General features: G+C 51.8%; 1 protein-coding gene across 1 annotated transcript in view; it reads left to right on the plus strand.

The window, feature by feature from the left end:
* Dscaml1 (DS cell adhesion molecule like 1) overlaps nucleotides 1-27,620 on the plus strand; it is a 332,236-nt gene that overhangs the window by 251,661 nt on the left and 52,955 nt on the right. The window contains exons 8-11 of the mRNA XM_026778910.1: nucleotides 1,453-1,725; nucleotides 10,660-10,938; nucleotides 11,315-11,434; nucleotides 12,316-12,492. Of these exons, the coding sequence (XP_026634711.1) occupies nucleotides 1,453-1,725; nucleotides 10,660-10,938; nucleotides 11,315-11,434; nucleotides 12,316-12,492 (849 nt within the window). The remainder of the gene's footprint in view (nucleotides 1-1,452; nucleotides 1,726-10,659; nucleotides 10,939-11,314; nucleotides 11,435-12,315; nucleotides 12,493-27,620) is intronic.

Here is a 27,620-nt window from a genome sequence, read left to right on the forward strand (position 1 = left end):
CTCCTGTCCACCACAGTCCCATCAGCCATTCTTGTGTGTGAGTGTGTGTCTGGTAGTCCACCCCATTCTTCTCCCCCTTCACTCCCACAATCCAGCCTGACCATCCTATCAACCCCATCAAATCACTCTGGGCCCCCAGTGCTCTGTGCACCTGCTAGCATCTGCCAGCCCCCAGCAGGGTTTTGAAAGGGCAAAAACAGATAGAAGTAGGGCATACTCAACCTTAATACTAGTGAACTCCCGGCATGCTCCACAGAGCCAGGCCTGCTCTAAGGGCTGTAGACAGCCAGGGGCCTGGAGATCATGTTCTCAAGTGAGAGGCCTAAGACTTCAGGAGGAGAAGATTGGAACTGAGGTCAGAGTTGGGTGACTCCCAGAGATAGGCGATGTGGAGGAGTAGAAGAGTCCCCAGGGTGCTAGCCACCCCTTCCCTCAGTTCTCTAGTTCACATGGAGAAAGCCGTCTCCTCTGATGCCCTTAGACCTCTCAGACCGACTGGTCCTCTCTGGACCCTATCAGTGACATCTAACCCAAGGACAAGAGGACAGGGAAACTGTCATAATGGACGCCGGTCCAGGGGTGCTGCCATTTCACCTGAGGCAGGGAAGGGCGTGCAAATGGAGATCATTTTAAACTCACTTATTCTAGCTCTCCCATCCCACATAACAAGTGTGAGGCCATTATTCAGCCAAGCCCCTGTATCCCTGTCTGCACTGGATCAGGAACAGATCCAGAGCCCTGGGAGACTTTCTTGTTCTGTCCCGGAGTTCCCCAACGCTCTTTAGTACTGTCCCTTCATGATGACTCCATGCTTCCTTCTCCCCCTCCCACAAGGCTACCTGCCAGTCAGTCTAGATGAGGATGCTCCCACCCCCAGCCAATGTGGTCAGAACCCAGATTTGTAGCCCTTTCTCAGGTACCTCCAACACAATTCCCCTTATTGGAGAAAACAACATGTGGGTTCATATGGCCAAGACCTTCTTGCTGCCTTTTGGATAGTTTATTACTAAATGGGAGGTTCTTGGGGTACAAATGCAGTGTGAGCAGGCAGAGAAAAGGCATGATGTCTCTGCTTCACTACTGACACCCCAATCCTAGTTTCTCCCTAAATAAGGATTCACCTGGCCCAGTCCTGGTGGTTCCCTGTAGCGGCTGTGGATTGGCTTCATCCAGTCCCATAAGGGACTGGATCCTTGTAATAAACATGTGTGGCTCATGCCTGTTTGCAACTATTTCACAATGACAACAGTGAGCTCTGGGGTCACATGGGTGACCCCAATCCTGGCAATCTCTGAACTTAACTGAGAGAGAGTCCTCCCTCTGCCCTCACCTGGTATCTAGCCCCAGGGGTAAGGCTCAGGGATCAAGCAAGAGAGAAGAGCCCCACCACAAAATGGCACTGGCTCATGGCGCCACCTGCCCCTCCTCTCCACTTTCCCCCAAACTCCCCAGGACCCCCCAGCATCCGGGCCATGAGGAACATCACCGCCGTCGCTGGGCGGGACACACTCATCAACTGCAGGGTCATCGGCTACCCCTACTACTCCATCAAATGGTACAAGGACGCCCTGCTGCTGCCGGATAACCACCGCCAGGTGGTGTTTGAGAACGGGACTCTCAAGCTGACCGACGTGCAGAAAGGCATGGATGAGGGCGAGTACCTGTGCAGTGTTCTCATCCAGCCGCAGCTTTCCATCAGCCAGAGCGTCCACGTTGCCGTCAAAGGTAAGGCCCTCCCCGCCTGGAGTCGTTGCCTGCCTGCCTCCCGGGGTTGTTGGTGCAGGTGTTCAGCAGAAGGCAATTGCCAGTGAGTAGAAGCCCAAGGAAGACCAAACGGGCTTGACTTTTGGGAGAAAGGTGATGGATGCAAGGCTAAAAGCTGCAGGAAGAAAAAACAAACAAACAAACAGCACTGACCCAGGGGTTTGAAAGCTCAGTTGTAGTCAAGGGAAGGCTGTATGTTTTCTGGGCAAGGATTCAGCTAAGGGATGATGGCCTACCATGGGTGGCCGATGTCAGGAAAGAGCCACAAGGTACTCAGCAGGGCCACTCTGGAGAGCAGCAGCAGGAGGCCAGGGTAGAGGAAAGACACTAACCACCCTGGCTCTATCCTGGGCCCAGTATGAACACTTCCAGCCTCCGTGGTGACATGGGAAAGACTATCTTCTAGTTCCCTGAGACCTGGAGCTCAGTCACCAACCTACTCAAAGCTCTCTTGTTCACCTGATGGGTGACCGGAGCAGGGATCTGGGTGTGTGCTATGTGTCTATGGTAGCCCCTCAGAGGCCATCCCCTAAATCTTCAGGTACACTGATTTTAAAGGAACAATTCAGAGGCTTCTGCTCCCTTAGCTCTGGGATGGTGTAAGTTATGGTAACCCCAAATACATCCTTTGGGATCCATAGGCATGGCAATTATCTAGAGAGTACCTGGGATGAGGGTCCTGTGAGTTCTAGGAACAGGAGAAGTGGATTCTGCTAGACCTGACCAGGAAATACCAGAAGAGGATGCAGGCCCGAGGAGGACAGTCTGGAAACCTAGAATTGGCTCCAGCTTCCACCTCAAGAACAGAGGCAACCTGTGGTGTTTGGAGGGCCACAGAGGAAGCCAATGCCCTTGAGACCAGGGAGGGGCCCCTGTAACTTCAGGGCATCCCTTCTGCAGATATCATTCTCTCAGGAGAAACAGGGGAAGCTGGAAAGACCGCTTCCCCATACCATGTAGAGAAGACAGGGAAGTACAATTAACCAGGAAGGGAAAGCAAGGCAGAGCCCAGGGCCCGGGGGAGGAAGAAAGAAGACAGCCCAGGACTAAGAAGGCCCAACACATGGGGAGCCCTTGAAGGTCTCGGACCTGGAGGCTTTTCAGCTCTGACACTGAAAGCAGCATTGCACATGCCCAGGGCAAGGGCTGTCTGGGGGGAAAGTGTTTGGGGGAACACATGCTGTATTTGATGGTGGCCCCTCCCTGCGTGATGACAATGACCTCACGGATGGGAAGGCCCAGGAACCTCACGGTCACAGCGAAAGGTGGAAGAAGCCCTCCTCCCTCTGCCTCTTATCTTTTAGTCATCTGACTCGCCCTGAGCAGTTCTCAGGGCCGGGTCACATGCATCCTGTGTATACCCACCCTGCCACCTGTCACAGCGCCAGACAGCCCGTGTTTGTTGAACCAAATCTGAGACAATAGTCTGGATTGGAGTAACTTACAGGAAGCCACACTGTGAGCTCCAAGAACAGGGGCTTTGTGGCTCTTTCAGGCCTGAAAAAGAGAGCTGGGGTGCACATTAGCAGTGCCATCCCCTGCTTCAGGCTGCCGCAGTGCCAGGGTGTTCCCTACCTAATGCCCTCTCTGCGCAGCCCCTGGCCCACGCGCTAGCACCGCAACCCCATTCCATACCTGGGGAGATGGACTTGGCACTGATGTGGCACAGCTCCGCCTGCCCTGCTTCCACCCCACTGGGCATCACAGAAGCCCGTATCCATTTCCGTTACAAGCAATGGGCCGAGAGCGTACAGTGTAAACATCACATATTAAAACATCTAACCTCTGCTCTGCTCCCTGTGCCCAATGCTCCAGAAAGCATTTGGCCGGGTTTGTCAGCTAAAAGAAAAAAACAACAACAACAACAATAACAAGGCTCCAGCAAGCCTCAGAGTACTGAGAACACCCTGAAAGCTGCTCCCTGCTCATCAATTATTCAGCCCCATTCAGGGAGCGATCAGTCCTAATGAATTGAATCTGATGCATTCAGGCTCAGCAACTCGCTGGGCCTATAGTGATAGTACAGTGTGACAATGTCTCCCAGCCCAAGGAGAGGGGCAGAGAGGACATGAGCACATGACTCTGCGTGTACTTATGTGTATTGTGTGTGCCTGTGTGTCTGACTCTGTGTATCTGTTTTGTATGCGCCTGTGTATCTATAAGTCTGTGTCTGTTTATCTATGTATATGTCTCTGTGTCTGTACATCTGTGTATCTGTCTGTCTGTGAATGTGTGGATCTATGTTTGTGTCTGTATTTCTGTCTGAGTACCTATGGCTGTGTGTCTATTTGTGTGTATCTGACTGTGTCTATCTGTGTGTCTGTCTGTGTATAGTACAGGCTTGTGTGCAAACCTTCCTGCTCCCCCTCATCAGGGTCTGAAAAAAATGCCAATATGCAACCATAGGAGGGGTAGGGGCCCCTGTTTCCTCTCCAGACCAGCCACTCCTATAAGGGCCTGGAAGCCAGTTCCCCCACCACCCTGAAAGCTTGGTTCCTCCACCCCCACCCTCTCGCTCAGCTCCCCCACCTCATTAGAATGCACTTTTGCAGAAGAGCCCATCAAAGCTGATTACGATCATGCTGCTTGATTAGCGGCTGTGCTCTTCCAAGAGCTCCCCAAGGAGGGGGGAAGGAGGAGGTGCCCCTGGGTATAGCAAGGGGCCCCAACTCCAGGGAGGAAAGAGTGGAGGCAGGGGTAACACTCCAAACCCCATGGCTACTGGACATTGGAAAGTGTATCATGTCGGGGGATCAGATTGGGACAGAGAACAGAAAAGTATGTCAAGGCCCCTCCCCAACCCCCCGCTTCTCTCTGGGGCCAAGACTGGTGGACCAGGTGCGGCCAAATCCATGCTGCTTTGTGAGCTGGAAAAGTAACTGCTGACTCCAGTCCTTCCGGGGACTGCTTGTCTGCTAATGAAATTTTCAATCAGTGAGCCAAGATCAGAACATACCCGACATGTAAACACGCATGTGTGCAGAGATGTGTGGGGTATGCACACACATGTACAAACTACATGCACAATCAAAGGTCAAAAGTTGCACACCAGCCCACTCATTCTGGGGCAGATTCATGTACACGCGTGTGAGCAGTTTTGTGTGCACAATGCTTCCTCCTGCAAGACAACATCCCTGACCCGTGAAAGGCAGCTATGGGTGGTTCTGTGAAACATTGCTCAAGAGCTCCTGCCAGGCACAGTGAGGCAGGAGAAGCAGAAGAGGGAGGGGGACGAGGGTGATCTGAGCACTTCCTGGGCTTGGCACACACAGCACCGAAAGGCAAGGGGAACCAGTCTCCGAGAGGCAGCCCTTGTCTCTGAACTTCTGGAAAGATCCCTGGCAGGATGCTAAATGGAGTGCACACAGATCCAACCTAGATGGTGACTTTTGGGGCCTCTGTACTTAAAAAGTAAGGTGTCATGAAAAGGTCTCTTGGTACAAAGACTGAATGTTTTATTAACCAGGAGCAGGGCCTACCACCAGAACCTCTAGGCATGGTTCTGTGGGGAAATGTCTCCATCCCCACCTCTGAATCTCCAGGAGCCCCTGCAGGAAGAGTGAAGGCAGGAGGCATGCTCTGACTGGACTGAGGACACACCGAGTCCCCATAGAGCAAGCTAGCAGAAGAGGGGACTCGCCCCCACACAGACACTCTTCTCCTCAAATGCTCCTACCTCAGACCCACACACATATGTCCCTATCTACTCAGTGCATAGCTTCAGCCATAGCTGGAGGAGCCTCCTGTGGGAAGCCCTCTCCCACTCCCATGAGTGGCTGGGGATGAGAGGATCTGTGATCTGGAGACTTAAGCAACCCACCCACCCGAATGCCTGCTATTGGTGGAGATGGTTTGAAAGAAGCCCTGCCGATAGCCGCAGGCAGGGGGCACCACGGGCTCCACAGGAGGAGAACTGCCTAGTTCTACCATGACAACCTCTAGAAAAGGCTCTGCTTGCAGCCAAGTTTCCTTGGGAACATAGACCAAGCAACCTCCTTCCGGGACAGATAGGGCTGGTGGTGGCGCAGGCAATAAGGATGGGGAAGCATCCACCCCATGTTCATTCACCCGGTGGTGGCTGTACACCTGCTGTGTTCCTGGCACTCTTTCTGTTTCGCCAACACAGGCGTGTTCAAAACACAAAACTACCCACCCTCCAGGAGTAATCAGACGGTATGTACAATGTGTAATATTAAGTCTAAATCAGGACAAGGAGATAAGAGTACCAAGCCGGGGGGGGGGGGATCTTGTGGTCAGGGAAAGCCTTCCCAAGAAGGGATAGTTGTGATAAAAACTGAAGAAACACGTGCTTATTTTAAAAATAATTAGATTTATTGAAACATCTGTGAAATTAATTGGCCTACCTCCACCACTGTGTGTGTGTGTGTGTGTGTGTGTGTGTGTGTGTGTGTGTGTGTGATACACTCTTATACGTATGGGCACATGTGCTGTGCATGCGTGTGGAGGCTGGAAGAGGACACCAGGTGTTCTGCTCTGTTGCCTTCTTCCCTAGGACAGGACCTCTTGCTGAACCTGAGCTGAACTCGTGGTCACAGCAACAGTGATCTTCCTGTCTGCCCACAACAACACTGAGGTTGTGGACAAGTACCACCACACAGGACTCCCCACCCCCACTCCCACAGTTACTGAGATCCTCTCTCAAATCTTTATGTTTGTGTGGCAAGTACTCTTAGCCATCTCGCCAGACCTGAAACCCCTCCATTTTATAGAGGAAAAAGCCAAGGCTCAGAGGCAGAGGCCAGGTGGTTGTGACAAGGCACTTGCCCATGTCACTTGGGGGAGCAACAGAGTCTAGACTTCAATTGTCCCAGCCCCAGACATAGATCTTCCTTGTGTCCGTGCTGTGTGGACAGAGAGGCTCTGCCTTCCCACAGTGCACACTCTGCTAGCAGGTGCAGTAAATAAAAGGCTCAGCCTCAAAGACAGATGATAAGAGACCCCATAAAGCATTTATGGGCTGGGCTGGTGGTCAGCACCGCGTGACACTTGCAAACAAGTGTCTATAAAGGCTTTATGGCAGCCAGATGCTGCATGGCGGCCACAATTTCTGCATCTTTGTCGAGACTCTGGCCTCTGGCCCCTACACTGGTGTGGTATCTTGCTCCAGGAAAGAAGTCGCTGGCTAGGTGGACACTCCAGGCCAGCTACGGCAGAAGTGTAGGGACACAGGGCACAAGCTTGGAGCTGCAGTTGACACTGATCAAAGCAGATGGTCAAGGACCCTCCCCACAACTCCTAAAAATTGGTTCCCGGGTACAGGGGAAGATGACATACAGCATCTGACCCTGAATTTAGAGACAATGTACCTAAATGATTCCTCTGGGAATCCAAAACCTAATAAATCATGTGGGTTTTTTTGTTTTTGTTTTATCAAATATCCCACAACTACTGAGAATCCCCTTGCCCACAGCGCTCTTCTTGGGGTTAACCAGCCTACACAGCAGCCAGGAACCCTAGTTTTTTTCTCCCCCAAGGCTAACTCTGAGGGTTGTCTGAAGGAGCTGCAGAGTCCCTGCCCCAAGCAGCCCTGGCCCTTCCGCAATCTACAGAGGGATTTGTGGCTTTTCCTTAGCAGAAATGAGCAAAGGTCTGCTCACCCCAGGTGGGGTACTAACTGGTCAAAGAAATTATTACACTCAAGTCTAGCTCAGTGAAGCGGTGGTTTATTGGGATTATTTACAGAAGCATTAGGTAAGGGGTTACTTAGAAGAGCACCCACACCAGGAAAGCTGCATCCCTGAAGCTCAGCAGGAGGGGTCTACTCCGCCCCGCAACTGTTGGCAGTTTTTAGCACCTTGGGAGGGGGGGGGCTCATGAATCTTCTATGTTTCACAAGCTTTCTTGATTTTATGAGTGTCTGTCTGTCCTTCCTCTAGGAGGGACTATATCAGTATAGGGTGAAGAGCTATAGGCAAGTAAGTGATGGAGCTTCTGCCTCGGTGGCATAACGGAACTTATGATGGCTATGTTATGAAGAGCAACTGTTGTGCCCGACCTCTGAGGAGCTGACCAGTCATATGTCACATAGGACATCAAAGAGCTCTGGACCATCCTACCTGTATGACTAACCCCCAGCATGGGTGCCAGCTGCTGCTTTTAAGCTGCCTCTCAAGAGATCTTCCATGCCATTCTACCAACTAGAAAGGAAGGACAGTCCTCAGTGGTCTCGGCCTGGTTCCCTTCCCTCATCATGTGTATTATTTTGTATGCATGTGTGTCAGCTCAAATGCCAGGGCTCCCTGAGGCTGTGGTCACTTCCCGAGGACACCTGCCTCTGCTGAGTCCTTTGTCTGTGTCCAGGGGCACTGGCCCAATAATCATGAAGGACAGTGTCTAACCTCTCCCAAAGCTCTCCATCTACAGCTTAGGCAGGTTTCTGCTTCCCTTGTTCACACAGCGGCAATGCCTTCGCAGGACAGATATTTCATAAATATTCCATGAACTGGCTAGTTAATGAATTAACCTGCCTTAGAAACTTACACCACTCTGTAAATCCTTCCTGACTGAAAGAGACGGTCTCCCCTGCTGAGCAAAAGCTCCTCACTCAGCATCACTCTCTCTGCCTTGTTGCTCTGCCTCTCCTGGAAATGGATTCAAACTACCCAGGCCTTGGCCACATGTCCTATCCTCCTGCTCACATTCCAGAGGTTCCTCGGTCCCGAGAGCTGAATTAGTGCTACAACAGAAAAGGTCTGGCCCTAGGAAGGGCCAAGGAGAAGCTCTGGACATAGTCACAGGACAGCAGCACGGTGAGAGATATTGGGGCTCCTCTTAGTCTCTCTGGACCCCTACTCTATGTCTACCCCACTCCTGTCCACCACACAGGAGACCCCATGAGGTCACCCTGAGAGGGATATGTAGACATATTACTTATTTACATATCTCATGAGCATTTATGGAGTACCTACAATATTTGTGCAGTAAACGCTTCTATTATACAAGTCCTAGCTCCAAGCCTCAGGACTATGGCAGCAGTCAGGTCTGCACTGGATTATTGAAGCAATTGTGTCAAAAAAAAAAAAACAAACAGAAGGAGGCCTAGAGGCCTAGGTGTGACCTACTCTTTCTCTCTCTGTCTCTGTCTCTGCCTCTCTCTCTCTCTCTCTCACACACACACACAAACACACACACACACACACACACACACACACACACACACGGGAGTTCACAATGTCCTAGGGAGAGCAGTTTCTCTGGGAACTCTTACTAAAGGGCATTGGGCCATTGTTAGAGCCTGAGTTTCAGAGAAAGGTATATAGAGATGTCCATGGCCCGGGACAACCCCCCTCAGGACCAGGACAATACCCCACCACCGCCAATAACAGGGATGTATTGATCTGACCAATGGCCAGAACCCTAGGATATCTGGCTGAGGTCTAGGACCTGGCCAAAGCCAAAGCAGGTCTGGAATCAGATGGATGAATGCTGGTTAGTGGATGGGGAGCTCATAGCGGTGGGTGAGGGCATGCCAGGCAGCCCCCTGAGCAAGGCTCAGACATGGGAAATCCCCTAGTTGGAGTGGAGGGCAGGGTGAGGTGGCATTTGAAGGCCAGCTGAGCCCCTGATGGGAGTCATGGAAGCAGTACTCCTCCTAACTGCCACATCCTCCAGACCAGCAGCTCTTGGTCAAGAAACACTACCACCCTACCCCATCCCAGATCCAGAGTATCTATGTACACATCTGGCTGCTTCCTTCCAAACCCTGGAAGTCTGTGTGTCTGTAAGGCCTGCCTGTGCACACCGCTGTGGCTGTGTCTCTGGACAGGTCTGAGATGGAATAGCATCACTGGCTTCCAAAGAGGGGTGGGCTGGAGCCTGGAAGAAGGCTGGAGACCGTGGGCAGCCTTGTAATTTAATTATTCGACTCCAGAAAGGAGACCTCATCTACTCATGCTCATCCTTGTTAAGCTAATTGTCTGTCTCCTTCACTCTCCTCTCCCCCCGCCCCATGCGCTGGGGAAGTTGCTGACGCCTAATTGAGTTATCATAAAGATAATGGCTGATGTTCTCGCCAGCACGGAGAGAGGAGGATCCATCTCACAGCGACTCAGGCTGCAGACAGGCCCCACCACCACCACCCAGGGCCCGAGATGAGGGCAGCTGGGTGCAGAGAGTTAGTTCTATCCAAGGAGCCCTCCACGTGGCCACCTAAGAGGGAACAGGTTCCGTTTTCTGTTTTAGCACACCTTGGGAGACAAAAGGGCCTGCCGTGTGTACATTTGTTGTTTTTCTCAAGAGGCAGCTATGCCGCTTAAGGAAAGGAGCCTTGACTTGGAAAGCAGATGGATCAGGTTTCAAGTCACCTCCCATAGCCTGTCCCAGTCATGGTGCTTCTGAACCTCAGTCTTGCCACCTGTAAAAAGGGACCATCAAGCCCCAGGTCCACAGCTGATAGAAGGAGTCAGTGAGATTCCTTTGCAGTTTCTACATGCCATAGAATGCTAATGGCCATAGAGAGGGGCAAGTTAATGAGACGATCTCGTCTGGAGACACCTGCTTTAGGCAAGTGCTCATGGAGAGGGAAGGGCGAGAATCTGCACAGGCCTTCCTCAACTCTCCCTGTACATCTCATCTCTATCTACCACAGGCCCCCAAAAGGCCAGGAAATGAATGCCAAGATGAGAATTTAGACACAGGCTAAGCAGTGGGTCAGGAAGCTCATGAGGCAAGCGCAAGGCCCAATCTGAGAGTTGGGCAGGTTAAGACAGAGACCAGGAGCCATGGTCTAGGTATAGAGGTGGGCAAGATCCAGAGACCTAGGGAGATGGATTCCAGGCCTGCCCCACGGTCAGTGAAAGTCAGACTGCCCCCCCTCTCCAGACAGTGACCAGGGTGGGTGAGTGGCATTTGACCGTAATCCCCTTGTCCCTCCAGTGCCCCCTCTGATCCAACCCTTCGAGTTCCCGCCTGCCTCCATCGGCCAGCTGCTCTATATCCCCTGTGTGGTGTCCTCGGGGGACATGCCCATCCGCATCACCTGGAGAAAGGACGGACAGGTGATCATCTCGGGCTCAGGCGTGACCATCGAGAGCAAGGAATTCATGAGCTCCCTGCAGATCTCCAGCGTCTCCCTCAAGCACAATGGCAACTACACTTGCATCGCCAGCAACGCAGCGGCCACCGTGAGCCGGGAGCGTCAGCTCATCGTGCGTGGTGAGCGGGTCAGGCCAGCCCTAAGAAGGGGTGGGGGACCAAGAGCATCTTTCTAGAGTTCCAGTTGGAATTATAGACTCTTGGTAAGGTGGTTCTGGCTGGATTCTTAGAGACAGAGATATTCCAGCCTCTTCCTTTCAGACCTGGCATCCTTTCTTGGTCAGCCGTGGGCACAGGCAAATTTGGGACCCCCACTCTGAGCTTCCACTGTGGTACTTGCGAGAGCTCTCCATCTTTGTGTGACTTAACAGGCTGTCTGCTCCCAACGATGTAATGATCCAAGAAGACCTGATTCTTCTAGAGGAGGCTCCCTGACTTAGGGGACCCATCAGAAACTGACAGCCTCTTTTTCTTCCTGCTCCCCTTCTTTCCACAGTGCCCCCTCGATTTGTGGTGCAGCCCAACAACCAGGATGGCATCTATGGCAAAGCTGGGGTGCTCAACTGCTCAGTAGATGGCTACCCACCACCGAAGGTCATGTGGAAGCATGCCAAAGGTGAGCCAGGCGGAGTCTGTGAGAGGAGCAGGGGGGGACCAGGAGGCTGCTCGGATGGACCCAGGACCTGTTCTCCCATGCTACTTCCAATCCTGAGAGTAGTGAACTCTGAACTTGGGGAACCCCTGCACCCAATGATCTAGAAGTCATTCTCAGCCACGCCAGGCTGAGGGACAACATGATGCTGAATCCCAATTTCCTAAAAGTTTGCTTTTTGTGATGCTGAGGATCAAACCAAGGGTCTCATGCGTGACAGGAAAATCCTCCATTACTGAGCAACATCCACAGCCCCCAAAGCTCCTCTCATCCCTACCACTTGACCCCCTGCCTCCCTAAAGCTAGTTTGTATTGCTTTCTCCACCCTGGTCCGCCCATCCTAGGGTCTTATCTAGTGTGAGACCTTGGTCCTCTCCCAGCCCAGCCTCATCACAAGGATACATTTGGTATCCAACTAGACACCACATGATGGACCGTCCATGACTGATGTTGGGTTTGGAGGGGTACCCAAGACCCCCTGTGGAAGACATGTGGCCTTTTCCCTGGGCCTGACTACGTGTGACCAGGCAACTGTCATATGAGAACTCAACCTTCTCCTGGCCCATTGCCAAGTTGACCAAGGAATTCACTCCAGCCAGTTCAGTAACAAAGTAGGCTCTGCCTGAGGTACTGCCCCGGTCATTTCTGTGCCTCAGGGCAAGATCCAGGCCAGGAGGTACTTCACATTGTGCAGTAGGAGCTGCGTGGTGCCATTTCTATGAGACGATGTAACTCTGCTGTGAAATGCCCTCAGGTGGGCATGAGGGCTTTATCAGGCCTCTCCTAAGGTGCTAGGTGACACCCACTCCCAACACCTCTCTAACTGCTGCCTCCCCTCCTTTCAGGGAGTGGGAACCCCCAGCAATACCACCCAGTGCCCCTCACTGGCCGCATCCAGATCCTGCCCAACAGCTCCCTGCTGATACGCCATGTCCTGGAAGAGGACATTGGCTACTACCTCTGCCAGGCCAGCAACGGTGTGGGCACCGACATCAGCAAGGCCATGTTCCTCACCGTCAAGAGTGAGTATTGCCCCCCACTCCAGGCCTGCCTAGGCTCACCAAGACGAGTCTTGGCTCTCCCCGATGCTTATCCATTCTCCCCCTGGGATGCTGCTTTTCTGTTCAGAAAGAGCAAGGTTGCTCAAAGGTGAGCTTGGGAGCCTCCCGGAGGTTTATCCAAAACAGAGGCACACTCTGACTTGTCTCAAGACAAGGATGTGGGTTCTGATAGCTGTCTGGTAATTTTTTCAGATCATTATCAGCTGGTAATTCAATCTCAATACCTAAATCAAACAACCTCTTTCTGTTCCTTGGTGCATATTCAGCTATGTACAGCCTGTTTACAGACTCAGAAGGAAGATACAGGTCCACCGTGCAGGTTGGAAAACTGGATTCCCAGTCCGGGTCTAGTAATGACCTGTGTGACCTAGGGAAGGTCATTTTGTCTCTTGTGCTCTAGTCTTCCCTCTTGACTAATACAGCAACTGAGTGCGAGTGGAGACGCCTAGGGACAACACAACTCTGAAACTCTGACTCCTCGGGGAATGGCCTCCCAATTCCCTAGCCAGAGCCACCTGGATGGCCCTGAAGCCACTGTTCTCTCCCGTCCCTGGGTTCCATTAGGTACCACAGTAGCCATTCATGCCCAGTGAGCCTTACTCTTATGTGGGCTTAGGACCCTTTGTCATGGGTCCCCAAGAACCACATCAGGGCAAGTGTTCCTGAGGTCCTGGGTCAGGAAATGGTCTTTGGAAGGTGGAGAGGACAAGCTAAGTTTTGGTGTCCACCAGCCAAATGAGATTCTGGGAACTGTGATGTCACTACTACGGAACACAGATGTCCTCCTTATACCACATTTTCCCTATCTATAAAGATGATATGATGGCCCAAGGCACAGTCTGTGTCCAGTGCTTAGTGTATGTCAGGCAGCCAGTGTGGTCCTGACCGGGCACAGATGTGGCCAGCAGTGGCCTTCTTTCCAGCGTCCCTCTAGGGTAGCTACAAAGAGCTGCAGAGCCCATGTGCAGTCCACCCCGCACCTTCTGAGAGTTCCCTCCATGAGCAACCCTGGGCTTTTATCCAGACGGGGAAGCCCTGCCAGGAGATCGATGCTGAGGGAGCCTCTGCCTGCCCGTCATTGGAATCCCGTGCTAAGAGCAGCCTCCCTCCCACCATCAAAAAGCACTTTGTCCTTAATAAAGCCAGGCAATCAATCTACATCCCTCAGCCAGGGAGAACCACAAGGGGAGAGCGGCTCCCCTGGACCTGTCCTTGCCAGTTCATCGCTGACAGCCTCCTCTCTCTCCGCAGCACTGGGGTCCACCGTGCCAGTAAGACTCCCTCTCTGGCACGTGGATTTCCGTAGATGCGAGGGGACAGAGCAGCGAAGGGCACAGTGGTTCGAAGGTAGAGAGTGTGGGAGGAGACCTGGTTCATGTCAGGCTGGACTTGAGATGAGTCACCTCACTTCTGAGGACAATAATATTCTGTGTTGACTGAACCAGTCCAAAGAAGTAAAGGAAGGAAGGTTCTGGGGGTATTAGAACGTTATCTCTCTCTCTCTCTCTCTCTCTCTCTCTCTCTCTCTCTCTCTCTCTCTCTCTCTCTCTCTGTCTCTCTCTCTCTCTCACACACACACACACACACACATACGCATGCGATTTACCAGTGACATGACTGGAGGAAGCCCAGACACCTCTTAGCCCATTCTAAATGCCCCAGTGTCATCATCATTCTCCTTGACCCACTTGCAGAGGCCGCCACCCCAAGCCCATTTCAAGGTTCACCTTGGTGTCTCCCACTTTTAGTAAATATCTGACTTGATTCAGCTCCATGGTATCAGATCGAAGCATTCAGAGGGCTAGCTGACCTCTGTGCACACCGTCCCCATGCAGAAGAAAGAAAGAAGCGTATCAAAGGGTAAAGCAGATCCTGAAGAATCGTCCAGAGCAAACTGCACCTTTTGGCAGGGCCTTGCTGAGGGGACACTCACGCTACTGACCTGATAGTACTGACAGGTGCTAGGTGCTTTATGACTAAGAGAGTAGACTTCCCTGAGTTCAAATACCAGCTCTGCTACTTGAGAGCTATAAGATTGTGGACAGTGACCTCTGTGAGCCTATGTCCTCCTCCTCTGTAAGCTAACAGTTACAACACAGAAGGCCTCCAACTTCACAGTTTTCAGTTTTTACCATGAGGCGAAAGTAGTATGCAGTCAGTAACAACTATACCCCAAAATTCAAACTTTGCCCCTTTCCCAGGTAATAGTATTAAGGTCTAGTACTCCTTCCCAATGCTAGGCAACAGAGGTTACAGAAACTCCCACTTAGCCACATAGTCATGAAGATAAACAAGAGACCAGCTTGTCTACTGTGCATCAAGGTAGAAAGCTCGTGGGATAGCTCCTCTGCCGTGGTATACTGCGTTTTATTCTCCTGCCTTTCCTCCCCTCTAGCCTCCACCAGACACACTAGGCAAGTGTACCCAACAGGTTTTAGCTCAGGATACTTCCAACCTACCGTAAGTTCCTCCAGGGGTCACCCTGTTATGAGTTAGGGGACTTGTGTACTTTTTCTCGCTAGTGAGGTTTCAGTGAGACAGAGAGCTCCTGTTCTGGGGGCGGGGGAGTGGATGGCAGGCATGTAGATAGATGGTGGACGGGTAAGAGGATTTCTGAGGAGAACTGGAATATATAATAATGTGAAGCCCACAACCAGGTGTCTATAAACAGACCCTGCTGGTAACACGGCTCAGTCAAGATCAAAGGGCTCAGAGCCAGAGAGTCCAGAGAGGCATGACTCTGTCCAAGGCTAGACCCGAGAATCAGAGCTCTGGTGTCCGAAGGTAATAGAAGAAGTGTGTCCCTCCTCTAAGAGAGAGAACCAGATGTCCTTTGCCTTTTTGTCATCTTGGTTCCCATCTGACTGGACAGCACTCACCTGAGAGTGGGCCTTCTCATACATGTATGTCAGCTCTTACAACATTTCACCTGTGAGACCTCTCTGTCCCTGGGGATTCCATAACAGTCCAGGTAACGCCTGAAACCATCCACCCCAGCCAGAGAGTTTGGGGTTTGGGGTTTGTCCAAGTCCTTGGGCATCCTAGAAGACAACTCCTGAGTGGCCTCCACTTGTCTTTGACCCCCCAAGTCTTAGCATGGATCAGCTCTTGAGTCCCTGGGCCCAGTCCCACCCCTTCATCTGTGGCGCTCTTCGATTCTCTCCCCACATCCTCCTTGGGAGAACTGGCAATGGTTCCTTTCCAAAGATCCTGAGAGAGGGGGTCAGCATCACTGGGTCACACTGCTGTGTCCACAGCTGAGACCATCAGTCACCCCTTCCTTCCTCCAGGTCATGGTTTCCTCACTCATAAAATAAGAATTCACTCAAACTAGAAAAATCCAGCCCTTAGCTGAGCCATGCCAACTCTAGCCCAGCAAGCTATGGTTTCAGCAGCCTGTGGAGTCTTCTCAGAACATCAGGCTGCTGCCTCCCAGGACTTGACTGAAGATAAACGTAATTAGCAGAAGAAAATACCACGTCCACAGGGCTACCTTTAATCTCCCTTTTGAGAGAGAGAGAGAGAGAGAGAGAGAGAGAGAGAGAGAGAGAGAGAGAATATGACCAAAAGGAGGAGGAGGCAATTTCTGCTCCACCTGATATACAGAGTAAAAGAAATCATCTTCAAAGAGAATTAATTCTTCAGTGAGAAGCAGGTACAAAGTCAAACTGCTTCTCTGGGGGTGGAGGGGACTAGCTGCGTTTTGATGCCACCATCTCATGGCATCCCCCCACCCCAGGACTCTGCTATCCCCCATCTTTATTAGACAGTGCTCTTCCTGTCCTAGGTTCCCCTCCACCTATCTAAAAGCCTCCGGTGACGGCCACAGACAAAGCCCATGGCCAATTAAACCCAGAAGGGCTCTTTGTTTGGTTTGAGTTTTGATTTGTTTGTTTAGCAAAATGTCAGGTCAATTAAAATGAGCTCCAAAGGGCCCTCAGCTCCCTCACACCTGGATCACAGGAAGGCAGATGGAAGGAACTGGACCCTGAAGGAGGTGGGTGGAGGGAGGGAGCCAGCCTAACCTAAGGAAGCCTTTGAGCTGCAGTGGGTCAGCTTCCCTGCATAGCTGACCACTGGCAATGAGATCAAGATGTAGAACCTTGGGAAGCATAGTCAACTCTAGTTCCCTGATCCAGGAAAGCCCCTGTTCAAACTCGCCCAATGAGAACAACTCTCATCAGACAGGAAGGTTTCTCCTTAGACCTGGTGATGGAACTACTCACACCCCCTCCCCCCCGCCACAGGGATAGGAGTCAATTAACCAAAGGAAATGACCATCCAGAGACCATAAACCCCCGTCCTGACCATACTTCTGGTTCAGACTCATACATGCCTGTCTCCAAGCTGCCCAGGGGCTTTTATTTTATTTTATTTTAATTTTATATGTATGAATATTTTGCCTGCATGTATGTCTGTGCATCACTTGTGTGCCTGATACTTACAGAGGCCAGAAGAGGGTGTTGGATCCACTGGAGTTACAAACAACTGTGAGCCACGATGTGGGTGCCAGGTCCTCAGAAAGATCAGCTAGTGCTCTTTACCCCTGGGCCATCTTTCCAGTCCTCCAATACCTCTTTTTGAAGTCTCTCCTCCCTTGCTTAGACTCTAGACTTGAATGAACCATTTGCAATTCATGTAGATGATGCCAGGACACACAGAGTGGGATATCACACATGTGATGCCACGCTGGGAACAGTTGGTAAACTGAGGCACAGGTAAGTCTAGCAACAGAGTGGCCCTGCATTCTCTGGTGTATCTCCTGGTGGTGGGGCCTGACTCTCCCCTATCTCTGAGCTGCTTGGGGTCCAGAGCTCATCTGTCCTCCCTGTATTGAATTGAAACCCTGGCACCTAGCACATTCCAGGCCTCTACCCTCTCTGGCATTCTGTGCTGGGAATGGAGGGGCCCCTGCTTGTAAATCTGACCAAGCTGGCATCACTGGTGGCCTCCCAGACTTTTTCCTTGACCCTACGAGCTCCCGAGAAGCTAAAGGGGCAGGGCAAACCCTCTACTGGATCTGCAAGCAGTGGGAAGAAGAGACAGAAAGCTGAGTGGTGGGCACGATTCAGGGCCACCACCCCCACTTACAAACACAGTTGTAGAATTTGAAGGTTGTGATTGACTCTTTCTCCTCTTAGGAAATGGCCAGTGGTCATCCTCACTACCCATTCTCAGCCCTGTACCAAACCAGCGAGTCTCCTAGGCAGGCAAGGGTAGAGGACTCTCTGAATGCTGGTGTAGAGGGAGGGAGGGATGATTTCCATGGTGATGATTAGCCAGTGGCCTCTCTGGCCTCATTGATTTCGGGACTTCATAGAGTAAGAAGCAACATGGTGTCTCGCGCTTCATCAAGCAGAAGCAAGGACAGGCTGTAACTTCCTTTCACCCCTAGGCATTCTTCACAGCTGAGCAGGAAGTCAGCAAAGCTCCTGGGAGTCTGGGAAGCCAAAAGAGGCACCCAATGATCAGGAAGGGCCTGGTTAGGACACCTGCCCTGGGTAGACTGAGAGTTGGGGAATCAACACCACTCACTTTCTCTCACCCCCTAAGCATGCTCCTGCCTTTCAGAAGCCATAGTCTGGATGATTCAGGGAGGGTGGGAAATAATAAAATTCTCTCACCCAACAAAATGTAGGACAGCTGTCTGACCTTGTGACACTAATAGGGTCACTGGAACAGGAGCAATCTGTGTCACATCTCCAGACCTAGCCCCCTAGGGGACCTGGTGCAAAGAAGTCTCTGACCAAACCCCACATCTTTCATCTCATAGGAACCCAGGTCCTGCGCAGACAGGGGAGGTTTTGCTAAAAAGAAGAGACGTGGTCAGGCTCCTCCAACTTCCACTCCCTGTTTATCTCCAGGTGCCTCACCTGGGCCACTCACTCCTCAGAGGTGGGGACAGGTGACATATTTTCACTCCCCTGCCCCAGAAGTTCCACACTGAAGAGTTTCCAAATGGGTCCCAGCTCCAAGGGGTCACTCAGGACAGTTCAGATGAGAGCCAGGATCCAGGAATCCTGCATGCGGGTTTCTGTGTGGTAGGTAAGAAGACACAGAAAGGCAGGCAGAGAGATAATAAACACCTCCAACCTTTGGCCAAGGTAGGGAGCCCAGTCATGACACAAGCCCCTCTGGGTGAATGCACCGTTAGATCAGGCAAGCTACAAGCACATACTTGCTGAGTAGCCCATCATCCAACACGGTGCCAAGGTCTATTTACCGCTTTCTATTGCTAACAATATAACACACAGGCTGGCCAGCTCTTTAAGAAAAAGAGTTTATTTGAGCTCATGAACCTAAAGGCCCAAGACAGGGTGAGGCGTAAGAAACAGGGAGCTTATGCAAATGTGTACATGTGTGTATCCCTTCACCTGCTTAAAACCCCATCCGAATTCACTCCATAGCCCTGCTTACCCTGGTGGTCTACTCAGGACCACCTCAGAGCCCGCCTATAAACGCCACAGTCACATCAAGTTCCCATCCTCCTGACACTCACCGTGGGAACTTGGTCTCAGCACACGAACCCCAGAGAGACACTGAAGCTGTATCCAAACTCAGCGATCTTCGAGATGAGAAGGCAAGGCTAAGTCCCCATCCCAGACTCTAGGAATCACAGACTGGTTAAAAAGCAGCTACAAGTCTTTAGACGCGGCAAAGGCCTGGGCTACAAAGCGGCCGGCCGTGCCTTCAGTCAGGTCAAAGACTGAAGAACCCGGAGTGAGCAACAGAGCCAGCCAGGGCTTCCAGGAAGGGCTGTGCGGGGTACAACCTTGAGGAGCAAGGAGAGAGGAGGCTTTGGGGAGCCTGGCAGCCAGGTAAAGACACTGCTGTAAGAGTCTGCATGGGAGACAGCGAGGAGAACACCTGAGCAGAAGATGACAGTCAGGGACCAAGGGGTAGGCATGATATCCTAGAGGGGAGGAGTGGCATTAGGACCCTGAGCAGGGGCTGGAGAGGAAGGAGGATTTCTCTCTGAAGGAACAGTACCAAGCTGTTGTGACCTGGGAGAAAGTCAAGAGCTTGAGGCTGAAGAGAAGGGGTGGCAGTGTCACCCACTGAGATGATCCCTATGGAGAGGTAGCGTTGGGTGCTATGGCAACGTAGAGGTGACTGGTTAGCCTGGGCTTGCCCACTGGGTGAGATGTCTATATAGAGCTGGGGTAGCCTTCATGACCCTCAGAAACTTAATTCACTGTGATAGGTTATCTTCTTGACCCAGAAAGCAAGACTTAGGGACCCAGCGAAGAATCCCCCTAAGTCTGCTGCTTCCAGAACCCTGCCTCAGTTACCCGTGGCTGCTACAACAAAGTACCACCAACCAAGTTCCTCAAAACAGCACAGACTTACTCCTTCAGAGTTCACAGTCTGACGCAGGATGTCACTAGGCCTGTGCTTGCTTTCCTGAGGCCACCTAAGGAAGCATCTTTGCAGATTATAGCAAATCTTGGGGTCCTTGCTTCAGTTGTGGGAACATTGTCCCAGTTCCTGCCCCTATCGCCATATGGCCTTTCCCTGTGGGGTCCTGTCATCTTCTCTGTGTGTCCTTTCCTAGCACCAGGAACTTTCTTGGGACTCCATAATCAACCCTCTGGAGCTGAGTATGAGCAGTCCCTTAGCCAACCCACCCTCATAGTCAAAGGCCCCAAGTTCACACCTCCACAGCAGGGGTCAGCAAGCTATGCCTCCAATCTGGCTCAGGTCCAACCTGGCCAGCACTTGCTGTACCAGGCCACACCCCTTATTCATTCCCTTTGCGCTGTCTGTGGCCTCTTTGGTGCAGCAGTGACCCACAACCGCTAACCACTTGGACCTTTCCAGAAAAAGCTTGCAACTCCAGCTCTGGGGTCTTCTCAGCACTGACCCAGAACACTTTCTCTTGGTAGCCAAAGAAAAGCGTTCGTGTTTCTAAAAGGATCTGCCAATTCTAAGCCATCTTTAACTGCCAACTGCCACCCTCCTCGAGCCTCCTAGGGCCGTGGGGGGAGGGGTTTAATGAGCTAATTCGTGGAAAGCATTAACCACGGTGCATGCACATAATAAGTATTCAATAAATGTTAGCTATTATTATTACTATCTCTTTTCCAGCACTCTCAGTGGGGAAATGGGCTCCAGCATCCCCCTTCCCTACTTCTGCTCTTGCACACCTTGGCCAGCGGCCAAGAGAAGAAGTAACTGCCCCATCTTATAGCTGGACAGAGGAAGGCCTGGTGGGCAGCAGCTGCACCCTCCATGCAGCAGAGACAGGCCTGCAGTTGGAGGCTACAAGGTCCCACCCTTCTCAAGGACCCAGAGTTCAGCACCCTTTTTGCATGTATACACACTCTTCCTGTGAGAGTCCTAATGCCTGCATCCTTAGGCCATGGATAGCTGGAGTCTTGGGGGCCTGCAATCTCCCCAGGCTCCCTCCTGCCTGTTCACCATGGCCGGGCTGGTTGCTGCCACACAATTTGAACTAATCTCACACTTCAGGTGGAGCTTGCCTAATCAGGGGCGACAAGAAGCCGGAGCGGGTGCAATCAAATTAACAACGCCATGGCCTGGCTCTTTAAGAACTGGAAACAAAGCAGGCAGCAGAAGGCGGCACCACCACCCCCCTCCCCGGCTGTCCCAGGGGAAGCTTGCTGAGCTGGGCTGCCACTGAGGCTGAGCTGAGTGGCGGAGTGGAAACTGTTCCCACCTCCCAGCGTGCCAACGATGCCCCTTTGTGGTGGCTTATCTCAGACTGCCAAGCAGGTCCTGTTCTTGTCAGGGAGCTTGTTAACACGGAGGGGACACAGGCTTTGGAGGGAGGGAGGGAGGAGAAAAGACTAGGTTTGAGAGGAAGGAGTCTCCCTCACCTCTCAGGCTGCTTGTAATCCTTTGGAAAACAGAAAGCTCTGAGAGCCCCAGAGAGAGAGGAACACTTTCTCCCCTGATAGGGTGGGCATACAGAGCTCTGAGCTTTGCTCCAAGGCACCTGCTGTTTCTGAGAGCTGAGTCTACCTGAGGGTAGAGAGGAGGACTTCTTGGAGCCATTTTGTCTCCCTAAGCCATCCTTTTCCACAGAAGGACCGGGGAGAGATCTGCAGAGACTGTAGTTGCATTCTCAGAAATACTGCAAAAGCCAAGGTCCTCCCTTGGTGGCAGTGAGCACTGACTTTGTGGTCACACTTCCAATTTTGGTGGCTTTAGGGACTTCCTGTCTGAGGCAAGGGAGGAACCCAGCATCCAACCCTATGGTTCTTTACTCTGGTCATGTAAGGACCAACAAGCTGAGTGGCCCCACCCTGATGCATTAAGTCACAGTCTCTATCTAAGGGTTGGGTCTGCACCATGATAGGCTTATTGGTTTTGCTTTTGAGGGGTTGTTGTTCAAACAGTGTCTCATGTAGCTCAGACTCACTATTTAACTGAAGATGGCCCTGATCTTCCTGCCACCTGTACCACTCTGCCCAGTCTATACAGTGCTGAGGATTGAGCCCAGGGCTCTCTACACATGCGAGGCTCAACTGACTGAGCTACATGCCCTATGATGAGTTATTAAGCTTCATAATAGTTCTCAAGTGTCAACAGGTATGCAAACTTCCTGGACCCTCCGCAGAACACCTGTCTGGGAGAACAGACTGGCATCCTTGCTCCCCAATTCCAAGATTAATTCATTTTCCCCAAGTCAGCCTCCACCACAGCCCTGGCATAGTAGTGTCAGGCACCTAGTCTGCGTGTCCCCAACGCTCACCCCAGCCTCTTCCTCTGCCCAATGTCACAGGGCCAGCAAGTTCCCAAACGCCCTGAGACGGACTCTGACTTTCATTTACTGGCTGGGCAACCATAGCCTATTAGTTCCTCTGAACCTCAGTTTCCCTCCTGTAAGGATTCAGTATCTTCCTTCCCAGTGCCTGGTGCATGGTAAACCCTCAATCAAATCACATTTGGGCACCAAAGAGCCTCCCTGTCAGCCCCTCAGCCTCCAACATCTGGGCCATTGTCATCGGTTTCTTCCCATTCTCCCCGCAGGGCAGTGCTTCTCCACTGGGTATTCATAGCTGAACGTTCCCTCCCCAGTGGCTTGAGGACTGTCAGAAACAGCAGCTGAGCTCCCATCAGCAAAGAGGAGAGGGAGGGAGCCAGCCAAGGAGGGAACCTGTCTCATTGTCCCTGCTCCTGCCCCAGCCCCATCATATAAGGGCTGGCCTCTGCCCACCCCCACACCCCCTGCATATCTCATGCACCTCCCGCTTTCTGCCTTCTTCTGAACTCTTCCCAAAACTCATCCAGGGTGTGTGTGTAGATGCAACCAGGACAGAGACTTCTAGGTTAACACTGCATGAAGGGACATGGTGAACCCTCGGGAGCTTGATGTCCTCTTTGTGGGTTCCCATGATATGACTCCATACAGCTCACCTAACTCTCTGAGTTTCCATCCTGGTAGGGGCGATAGATGTTGGTCTGTCCTCCTTTGAAGTAAAGAACGAGGCTCTCATCAAAACATAATGCGGTATTCCGCAAACTGAAGGACTAGACCCGTACCGGCTTGGGAACTGAGACCTGAGGAAATGCAGGGAGCTGGGAAACGAAGCAAAGTTTAGTCCATAATGCAAAGTCTGAGGACTCAGGACCACTTCCCAGCTCCTGGGAGGCAGAAGTAGGCAGATCTCTGCGTGTTTGAGACCAGCCCTACACATACACAGTAAGTTCCAGACAATCAGAGCTACAAAACAGAGAAACTTTGCCTTTAAAAAAAAAAATCTACCTCCAAGCCTGAGGTTGGTGGCAAAGTATGTGGTGAGCGACTGTCTCACGGTGTTTTAAGAATCTATCGGCCTCTCAAATCAAATTAAAATGTAAATAGCGGTTGATCTGGGCAGAACCTCAGGGGCAACAGGAGCCAACCTGAGAGTAATTTCACAGACAGACCTGGTAACATCGGATTCCGACAACTGTCCTGTTTCTGAAATTGATTTCCTCTCTCCTGGACTGGCAGCCCCGTGGAGGGCTCTGGATCCCAGGGAGGGATGGCCGCTCTCTGCAGTCAGGGCCCCCCTGTTCTAGATCTTTCTCTGCTCTCTACTGCACCTGCCATTAAGGCCCCGCGGGACCAGGAAGAGGCCCAGGATTTAGGTCTACAGGCCTGCCTGGGGGTGACTGGAGCTCCATCGCCCATCAAGGCTGCCTGAGGGGCAGGGTGGTGGAGGAGGGAGTCACAGAACACCACAGACATTCCTCTTTATAGATATGTGTCAGGCTGGGGCCTACAGAGACTTCTGCACAGGAGTCTTTCAGTCAGACCGAGGAGATAGCATGCAAGAGAGCATGTCCAGCTGGGATGCCTTGCAGGGAAGGACGTGGAATCCGCCAAGCTGCTGCGTGTGTGCGCGCGTGTGTATGGCAGATCTCCTAGTGGGCAGCAGGCCAATCCACTTGAAGCTTCCCATCCCTGTGTTGTCAAGTGACACTCGAGTGTCCAACATGGTGACCATGTAAGGCTGGTCTCTTAGGGTCACCTCCCACCTTTAGGGAACCGTGTGGTGCTCCCACAGCTATCATTAGCATATCTGTCCAGGACTCTGTCCTGTGCTTAACTATCACTGCCACTTCTGTCTGGGTCTCCTAAATCTGGGATCCCTCCCTCGCTCCCCAGGGTCATACACTGAGGCTATATCAGCAAATGCATAGAGGCCACAGTGTTTGGTGACAACTCAATCCCACTTCTGAAAACCAGAGACCATGGGTAAGAAGGGCAGGCAGACCGATGGTGAGAGGTGCCCAGCTCCTGTCAGCACAATGCAGAGGGTGACTAGGCCCTGCTGGAAGCCTCAGGTTCCCGTCTGAAGAATGGGGCCAATGAGACTCGTTTCCTGAGGTTGGCACCAGGAGAGCTAACTGAAAATGAAGCAATGACTCACTGCGTCCAGAACACTGCAGGTGCCAAGGAGGTCATGGAGCTAGTGAAGAAACAGTGGGCACTGGGCCTCACTGCAGGGGACAGTGGCACAGAGTCCCTCTGAGGATGTCACTTATGAAAAACATACAGAATATGCTGCCACATGGCAAGCTTATCATCACAGAGGGCCACAGAAGTGTGTGTGTGTGTGTGTGTGTGTGTGTGTGTGTGTGTGTGTGTGTGTGTGTGTGTGTGTGTGTAGACAGGCAAGGAGAGCAAATGGGTCAACATTTGCTGACCCCATTCCCTCTATGGTGGGTTTGAGAGGGTTGTTGACTTGTTAAACCTGGCTGTCCATCAGCCCCATCAGCAACAGGAAGACAATGAGGACACCTGACCCTTACAGGATGAGACAGAGCCTGGGGGGGAGAGAACAGAGGTGGAGCTCTCTATTATAGTTTGCTGGCTGGCAAGTAGACTGCAGGGCCCAAGAGGGGCTGGAGATTCCTATGTGCCAGAAGACAGTGCCTCGAGTCCCTTCTCCAAACAGTGAGTTGTTTTTCCAGGCTGTCTTCCCCTTTCTCCTGAGCAAAACACAGCCCCAGAGCCCAGAGCTGTGCCTCAATCCAGCCTCACCAACCCTTCTCTGTAACAGCCATAGCTGTCTGCCTAGATCCAGCACAGGGAGCTCACTACTCCCAAGGCAGCCAAGCTACTAAGCTTCTCTCAGGTCAAGCAGGAAGGCTGCCTTTCTGTCCTTTCCGGGGTCTCCTCGTTCTCTGTGGGTTGCAAATGCCATTTCCAGGGTGAGTGAAGTTGGCCTCAGCCTTATCCCCCACCCCCAGCTCCCACCCCATCAATGCTCTGACAGTGAAAACTCAGAACAAGACAGAATTTCATGAGGAACTTGGCATTGTGATTCTCTCTCTCTCTCTCTCTCTCTCTCTCTCTCTCTCTCTCTCTCTCTCTCTCTCTCTGTCTGTCTCATCTCTCCTCCTCTAGGTCCTCTTCCTCCTCCACCTTCTCTACATCCTCCTTCTTCTTTATGGCCCTCGCTGTATTGCTCAAGCTGTCTCAAACAATCCTCCTGCCTCAGCATCCCCATCCCAATAGCTGGGATAATGGGTATACCCCACTGTGCTCAGCTGTCTGCCTCTTTTCAGGTGCACTGCTCTGGCTAGCAGGGTGGCCTTGGACAAATCGCTTCCCTTAACAGCCTAGCTTCTCCCCTTGTACGAGTTGTAATCCTGCCATTCATTTCACTCAATCTCTCTAGCACATCAACACATATCATCAATATAAAAATGTAAGAGAGGTAGTTTGCATTTCTCTTCTTTTTACTTTTCTGAAACCTGGTATCTCTTTTACATTTGTGATGCCTCTCAGTTCTCCCCACCATGTTTCAGATACTCAGCAGTGCCTGTGGCTGGTGGATGCAGACTTAGCGGAGCTGATCTTTATCTGGCCGCTCTGATTCTGTGGAATCGTCTGCCAGAAACATTTTAAACAAGGAATTTGGTGCACATGGGTCGAGCTAACGCTTCCATTAAAGCATGTGTCTAGGAGGGAGGTGTTTAGAGCCTGGTTGGACTGGTACTGTACCAATACATGTACACTCATTGTGTCCCCACTGCCATTCTGTGGGACACAGAGAAGTTAACTTAAATGTGTTGAAAGCCTAGAAAGCTCATAGTGGCAAGACTAGAGCGTAAGCCTCCTGGCCCCCAAACCCTTCAAACTCCCCTCCTCCTTGCCTTCAATGACTTCCCTGGGCTAGCAGTAGGGAGAGCCTTGGGGTGTCTTGCCTGGCACTTGTTACTATAAACACATCTAGCCAATGAGAATACAGGGAACCAGCCCTGATATTGCTGCTATGCAGAGCAAAAGATCTCTAGGGACCCCGCTGCCTCTGGCTACCCACTTGTCTGGCTCTGGGTAACCCTGATTGGAAAGCCAAGTGCCCTGGAGTGGGTGTACAGGTTGTATGCTGCTCAAAGGTGTGCCAACCACAGGGTGGGTGGAGTCTGAAACCAGATCTGCGCTCCACTTGGCAAGGTGCAGGTCCTGGCACGAAGCTACATCTGGATAGACAGTGACTTTACACAGGGTACTGCAGGTTAGTGTGGAAGGCAGGGAGTAGATAAGCAAGCTTCTCAGTGTGGCTCAGAGTTGGGGGACTTTCCCAAAGACTCTTCATCCCCATCGCCTTCCCAGACTTTGACCTGCACTAAGCCTGACGCTACCCTCATCCTCCCTTTTGTACACACACACACACACACACACACACACACACACACACACACACACATATGATCGCCTCTTTCCCAACTACCTCAGGCCCTAGACCCACCCAGTGGCTCAGATTCAGGCCTTGCTCATTCCCTGCGGGTATTGCAGAAGCAGCTGGGTCTTCCCCACCCCAGCATTCCCACTCTCCTGTAAAACTTGGAGGCATCTGCAGTGCAAGGCTCGACTTGTCGATGTAAAATCTCACTCTATATTCCACCCAGGTTTATACGAGTGAATTATGCAAATCTTTGATGGAAAAATATTCCTGCGCACATCCTTGAGAGTGTAAAACCTTAGTCAATAATTCATACTTGGATGTCTCTGACTGCAGGCTTTTTCTTCATTATAACTTACACCTCGTTATTTGTCTTTAGCATTTTATTGTATATTCTGGTGTAATGTCGTGCATTATAAAGTTTATCTGCTTCATTATTTGATGAGTCGGGACTAGGGAATGTGCTGAGACATTGGTACAGGGGGCCTGGGGCTAGGGCTGCCCCACCCCCACCCCACCTCAGATCCGGCACATGGAGGCCTGAGTGAAAAAGAGCTGGCTGTGAGGTGTGACCTCAGGGAGCCTGCGGGAGCAGATGCTGCCCTCCGCCTTCCTGTACCTGTTCAGATCATCCCTTCACCCTCAGTTGGTATCTGAGGTTGCATCCCTCCAGGCCCACCCTTCGTTTCTCCAAAGGCTCCTTTGGTCGTAAAAGCCAGATGTCTCCAGAGAGTTTGTTGGAATGATCAGTGTCTGGGCTAGTCATTAAAACTGGAAGAAGGGTCCTTTGCTTTACAGGAGCTTCTCAGGCTCAGGAGGTCCCATTTATTCAATGAGGTCCTTAATGTCTGTGCTTCTGGGGTTATACGTAGGAAGTGGTCTCCTGTGCCCATGTGTTGTAGAGTACTTCCCACTTTCTCTTCTATCAGGTTCAGTGTGTTC

Source organism: Microtus ochrogaster, chromosome 5 (genome assembly GCF_000317375.1).
Source record: "Microtus ochrogaster isolate Prairie Vole_2 chromosome 5, MicOch1.0, whole genome shotgun sequence".
Lineage (NCBI taxonomy): Eukaryota > Metazoa > Chordata > Mammalia > Rodentia > Cricetidae > Microtus > Microtus ochrogaster.